Genomic DNA, 7018 nt, shown 5'->3' on the forward strand with positions numbered 1-7018 from the left:
CTTTGCTTAAGTCATCAATCAAATCTTTATCTTAAGCATACCTTGCTCAACTTCTTTCAGCCTATCTATGAGTCATCTAGGCAGTTGACAAATCTCTGATAACTCATTCCTAACCAAAGTGACTGCTACCAGAAAATCACTGAATTATATCCATTTCAATTCGTGAGGTGTTAGATTAGTCAGTCTGGGGCTGGAGGTCGGGATGGTTGGGAGAAGGTTAGATAGCAGCCAGGGCTCAGTCGGGAGTAAGTCTGATCGTGAGATGTTCGGTGCTACGCTGGCCAGACTGCTCCCAAACTACCACCGACCTCAGTTAGCCTTTAGGATTGCCCAGAGACATCGACCGAGGTACGCGCCAGCTTTAAGCCGTGGTTTATCAGGTTGGCAAATCAATATTCAATGTAGCAGCTCGCTGAAGTTGGGTTCTTAACTACACAATCAAAGGGATTTTATTTGCCGACGCCTCGGTTGCCTTCAGCTATCGTCCTCAGGGCTAAGCTCTACTGATTTAAAAGATATGGTGACTTTCAATACTAAGTATGCGCTGAATGGAGACCGTTGTGCGACCGCGGATCGACTAAAATCAGTCATTTATGACCAATGAGTTTATGAATTAAATATGATCCATGATGTAAATGTATGATTTGGAGGGCAACAACATACACAAAACGTACAACATACACATTAGTCCTTACCAATGAAATTCGTCTGCGAATAGGATTTTGGTGAGTCGCTCGATGGTCACTCAAAGGTCGCCATTAGGGTTACACCTGAGTGACAATAGAGGATAATATATACAGCGCAGAGGACACACGGTTGCTACAGTAGTGAAACCCAAAACAACTCTGATGAGAGTTTTTTGGTCCAGTCTGAGGGTAAGTTTTACAAAAAAAAGCTGTTAACACATACTGCGTGAAAAGTCCAATGTAGGCCCAAAATTCTACATCAAAGAGACAGAGAATACATTTTGTACATGAAGTTCCAAATTAGAAGAGCACAAAAATGAGGCATATGACATCGAAATGATTTTAAAAGAGGAAGGAACGTGAAATTAATATATATTGTATAAAATCAAGGTAGTCCCAAACTTAATGGCCGCGGGCCCGGCGACAGTGGGTTGTTATCCATTGCGTTCATGGCACGGTATTGTAGCTCATGTCTCTCCTCTTGCCGACTTTTGCCGCCCCAACCGATGTCAGGTACCAGTTGTACGTACACCTAAGTGGAGTGAAGAAAGTCGTGCAAAGTACCTTTCCCAAGATCACAAGATCAGCAGCATAACAGAAATGTAACTAAGGTTCTGGGTAAAACAAGTACACCTTGCTATTACGTAGCCATGCCGCCCACATTTCGTGTCGGTTTCTAAAGCAATTGATATTCCAGCGGCGATTGGTCGAAAATATCTCAAGACAACTTTCTCGAGCTGCAAGTAGCGACGAAGAATGGTTGACATTGAAATGATGGGGAGTTCAACACGAATTGACACGTCTGCCACCCGCTGTTTGTACGAGAATAAAGTTGATTTTTACAGAGTTCGTCGTCTGGCGACTGCGGCGCCGCCTCAGCACTCTACTAATCTATATCTGAACACGGACGTCGAAAAGGGCATACATAAAGGGCAACAATATTCCACACAGGCGCAATACCTACAGTGTTTTACTGGACCTTAGAATACAAAAATGTCTTTCTAATGACATAGTACGTCAGACTAAATGGAAGGCAGTTCGTTTCTTGGCACGTCCTGGCAAGAGGAAATGGGGAAAAGACGAAAATAGACAGCTGTCTGTCTGACACAAGTCAACTTAACCTTCACAGACATATTGGTCTACACCAAATCAACCAAAGCTCACCACTTTCTCCTGGAAAGACGATGAAGAACCTTAAAATTGAAAAAGGGAAACTTAAGGAGTGATTGTAAATGTATGATCAGTTTCTTTCATAGCATATTGATTCCATGGGCAATAAGTTCCTGTAACCTTGGGGTGGGTTATATTACAGTTACATTTTAGGCACTTTTGGTAGGATGGTACAAATGGCAGCAGTGGCAAAGGCTGAGTCTAAAACGATATTGCAGTTTTCGTTCCTTTTATTTCTTTTTTTCTTTTTCTATTTTAAATTTAATGCTTTAGACCCGAGTGGGACCAGAGTGGTTGTACCTTAGGGAGCTCTGATCACAAGGGAACTGTATCTATTACAATCCTTGGTGATAGAGGCCCGCGGGGAAGCCCTCTTTTGTAGCATCAATGTTCTAGAAAGGTGGTAGAGTACCATTTCAGTGTTATTTTAAGTTAGTTTACGTAATTAGGCGAGATTTCTTCACTTCAAAACTTCGAGCATCACATGGTGCCCCCCTCCCACCCATCGCCATCTTGGAAGGGATCGAACTTCCCCAGCCGTTTCCCGAACAGTCTACTGGCTATGCCTTGTTTCATGGACTGAACAGTACCTCAAAAGGTCTACAAGCATCGACCTTCAGCTAAAGGTTGTTCTGGAAGTTTTTCTCTGTCTTTTTTTTTCCTTTCCTTTCCTTTATTGATTCACAACATAACAGACATACACATTGTGGTAGCCTGAATGGCGTTGGAATGTACAACAAACATATGGCCTGCTCCGTCCGCATATATACATAAGAACAATATAAAATTACACAAAAAAGTATACAACTCTAACAATTGAGTGCCATCATTACCACCATCATTACAAGCTAAGTGTCTATAGTCTTATTGTACAACTTGATGGCTTTGTGCAGGAAGGAGTTCTGGAGTCTTTTAGTTCTAGCTGGGGGGATGGAGATAGTGTTTTTGTTTCTTAGTGATCGTCCCGTAGCAGTTGATCTGGAAGCTGGGACCAGGTCATGTAGGGGATGCTCAGCATCCAACATTTGTCTGAAAAGTTTGACGGCTGCATCCTCGCGTCGCGACTGGAGGGTGGGCAGGTCGGGCACATCGCGCCTGCCCGCTCGGCTGATAATCCGTAGAGCTCGCTGTTGGACTCTCTGCATTGCACGTTCCTGTTCCTTGCTACAGCCTACAAGGAGGACGTGGCCATATTCAAGGACTGGGCGCACGAGGGACACGTAGATAGTCACTAGGTCTGCGACACTGGTCCCTTGCTTTGCAAGTAGTCTCAAGAAGTGCAGTCTACGGGAGGCTTTAGTAACCATTGAGGTTACTTGTTCTTGCAGGGTGAGGTTTTTGTCCAAGATGAAGCCCAGACCTTTTGCGGACCCGACCCTTTTTTGTGCCCAGGTCTTTTTTGTGCTACAAAGTGGCCTCAAACATCGACCTTCACCCAAGGTAAGCTGTTGGCAGCAGGGCAGCGGACCAGGTTAGTGGAGAGAGAGTGACTGCGTGATCAGTAAGTCCATGAGCAAGTGCCTGAAAGAGTTTCTCCGCACATTACCCCTCCGGAGGGAACTCAGAGTCTGCACATTTCGTCCTTTCTTGGCCCAAAAACGAGAGAAATGTCACCAAGGGAAGCCATATTAAACATTGCCACATGGAACACCAGAACTATGTGGAAGGATATGAACTACAAACTTGACGTGTTATGTAAAACACTAGTAGACTTTAAAATCTCAATAATTGGCTTATCTGAAACACACTGGGATAATGAAGTGGGACAAGTTTTCGAACATGGAGACTATGCATTTTTTCAAGCATGTAGAAAAGATGGCAAACACAGACAAGGAGTGGCTATTGCCATTTTAAAGAGCTTAGTACCAAATGTGGATGCTTTTGATCCTATCTCTGAGCGGTTGGTTAGTATCACCTTGAAAACAAATGTGGGGAAACTAGTAATATTCCAGGTGTATGCCCCAGACTCTTCTTATCCAGATGAAGAAATTGACTCATTCTGTCGGACATATTACAAACGAAAATCAACCAGAGGCCAAACAACTCCCATATGGTAATAATGGGTGACTTTAATGAAGTAGTAGGTAGTGACCTTTGTGATATGATGCCAGATGTCGTAGGTAGTTTTGGCCTGGGGGGTACAAACTCCAGGGGCTGGAAACTGCTAGAGTTTTGTGCTGTAAATAGAACTATCATAACAAACACCTTGTTTGAGCATAAACCTCTTAGACGAGCAACATGGTTCTCACCAGACAAGTCAACTAAAAACCAAATAGACTTTATAATTGTAAACAATGAACTGAAGTATGCGGTTAAGAACAGTCGCTCATATCACTCAGCAGATATTGGGTCCGACCATTCTTTAGTCCTGGCGAACCTTATGTTGTCCACCAAATCACACAGAAAGCCAAGAACACTACCTAACCGATTCGACGTGGAAATATTAAGAGACCCCGAGACTGCCGCCTCCTTTTCTGCGAAATTACAGGAGTGTTTCGAACCATTGTTACAATTGGATAATATGGAAATAAATGATCTATATGCAGAATTCCAGTCAGCTACAAACAAAGCCACTAAAGATGTTGTAAGCCACAAGAAGTATAGTAAAGTTGAAGGTCTTCCTCCATGCGTGGAACGGGCCTGTAATGATAGAAGGGAGGCCAGACTAGCCATGTTGAACCACCCAGAGGATGTAGGTGCAAAAAACAACTATCAGAAGCAGAACAAAGTAGTGAAGAATGAAATAAAGAAACATAAGCACCAGTTGTTGAGGAACAAAGTACAATCTATGGAAAAAGACTACGCTAATAACAACTCGCATAATCTATTTAACCCTCAAACCACCGTACTTTTTTTGTAACGTAGATTACCGTATGGGGTCAAAACTGACCCCATGACGTTTTGTACAAATACAGTTTTTTGGTGACTCTTTTTGTGATTTGTATATATGTATAGCATATATAATTCTGTCTCATTATCATAATTTATGCAAAAGATCATGAGGGCCACATTTTGCACTAACGCTATTCAGACCGGGTAAGGTATTTTTTATGCCTGCACCAACTTCAAAGTCACATATCCCCTGAATAACTTATGCTAGGGCCACCAAACTTGGTCCCTTTTGAGAAAATGTAAATAGCAAGAAATTTAAGTGAATAAAAAAAGTTAATCATTTTTCATGTTGCCATGGCAACGGAATTCTGACGGGCATATTTATTACGTAATTTTCTAATTTTGGCTTAAACATTCAAGTTTTAAGGTTTTCATGGCAAACCACACTTGTTCATGACATCTTATGAAATTCAACGTTAATTTGATGATTCAATATTCATAATTTATGCTGATTTTATGACGTCATCAGTACAAATCCAAGATGGCGGCCAATTTAAGCTAAATGACGTCATGCTATCTTCATATAACATGATTATGACACAAAAGTTGTTACCATAATTTCGTTGCACATGTACGACATTCTCTGAAAATTTCGTGATCATACGATAAGTAGTTTAGGCGTGGGTCTCAAAACTTTTTTTTTTAAATGCTGGGGTCAATTTTGACCCCACTGGACCATACATAAACTTTCTATGATAACTTAATCAACAATGAGCCAATCTCGGTAAAAACGTGTGAGAAGTTATGAGACATACATACAAACAAACTCATAGAAGGAAATTTGTTTTCAACCAGAAATGTCATAATGGCACATGTTAATATACGTCTGGGGTCAGTTTTGACCCCATACGGTGGTTTGAGGGTTAAAACAGTCCGTGAACTGGAAAACAAGCCAAAAAAAACTCTAAACATTGTTACGGATAAAAATGGTATAAAACACTCTAATCCTAATGATGTCCTTAATGTCTGGGAACAACATTTCAAGGAACATCTAAACACTGAGTTCCAGCATCAGGTTGAGACACTAGAAGATATCCCAGAACCTTCAGCAAATCTAGCTAAAGGCCCTCCAATATCGAGGGAAGAAATTAAGCAGGCTATAAAGAGAATGAAATGGAGAAAGGCCCCTGGGGCAGATGAAATTACTGCCGAAGTTCTAGTTAGTGGGGGAGAAGCTATGCTTGGCATGTTATACCTTATCTTCACAAAAGTCTGGAATGAGGAAATTCCACCAAAAGAATGGTCTAAGATGCTGGTCATACCCGTGCATAAGAAGGGTAGTAAGATGGACCCTGCGAATTACAGGGCCATCTCACTTTTGTCAATTCCGGGTAAGGTTTTCTCCAGGGTACTTCTTGACAGAATGAAGGAAAGAACAGAAGCTCACTTCAAGGAATCCCAGTTTGGTTTCAGAAGTGGTAGAGGCACAGTTGATGCCATATTTGTTGTAAGACAAATCCTGGAGAAAGCTAAGGAAAGAAAGGTTAATCTTCACTTCCATTTTATTGACTTTAAGGCCGCCTTTGATACAGTATGGAGGAAAGCTCTATGGAAAATGATGAGAGCGATTGGGGTAGGGGCAAAATTATAGATATTATTGAAGAACTGTACAGGAACACTCAATGTGCAATAACAATCAATAGACAGATCACAAACTGGTTCCAAGTCGGTGTAGGAGTCAGACAGGGTTGCCTCATGTCCCCAATCCTCTTCAACATATTCCTGGAGTTTGTTATGGATGAGCTGAAAAGCCTTGACACAACATTTCAACTCCATGATGACCTATCCACAGAGGAAAGGTATGCAGATGACACCACACTTATAGCAGCTATATTCAGTAAACTTCAGCTCTCGACAAATGAGCTCGAAGTAGCATGCAAGAAATGGGGCCTGAAAGTGAATGCTGCAAAATGTAAAGTCATCTCTAGTATAGAACAAGAAAACATCTCCATAGAGGGTAAAAATGTTGAAAAAGTCCCTGAGTTTGTTTTCCTAGGAAGTGTTGTACCTGGCACCACAAATGATATAAAGAGAAGGATCTCTCTGGTCGCATCCGCATTTGGTAGGCTAAGAAAAACAGTATGGAACTGCAAGGGTTTCAGTAGATATCTTAAAATGCGTCTTTTCCAAGCACTTATACTCCCTATTGCCACTTATGCATGTGAAACTTGGACTCTAAAAAGTCTGATGAGTCTCTCCTGTTAGCTTTCGAGATGAGATGCCTAAGGGCGATCTTCAATGTTTCACTTCGCCACCGAATTCCGAATGTG

General features: G+C 41.7%; 1 protein-coding gene across 1 annotated transcript; it reads right to left on the reverse strand.

Moving 5' to 3' along the window:
• Window positions 1-2704: 2704 nt before the first annotated feature.
• LOC118411776 lies at window positions 2705-3163 on the reverse strand. The gene has a single exon (XM_035814262.1). The coding sequence runs from the start codon at window positions 3161-3163 to the stop codon at window positions 2705-2707; it is 459 nt and encodes a 152-aa protein (XP_035670155.1).
• Between the last annotated feature and the right edge of the window lie 3855 nt (window positions 3164-7018).

This window comes from Branchiostoma floridae, chromosome 3 (genome assembly GCF_000003815.2).
Source record: "Branchiostoma floridae strain S238N-H82 chromosome 3, Bfl_VNyyK, whole genome shotgun sequence".
In the NCBI taxonomy this organism is placed as follows: domain Eukaryota; kingdom Metazoa; phylum Chordata; class Leptocardii; order Amphioxiformes; family Branchiostomatidae; genus Branchiostoma; species Branchiostoma floridae.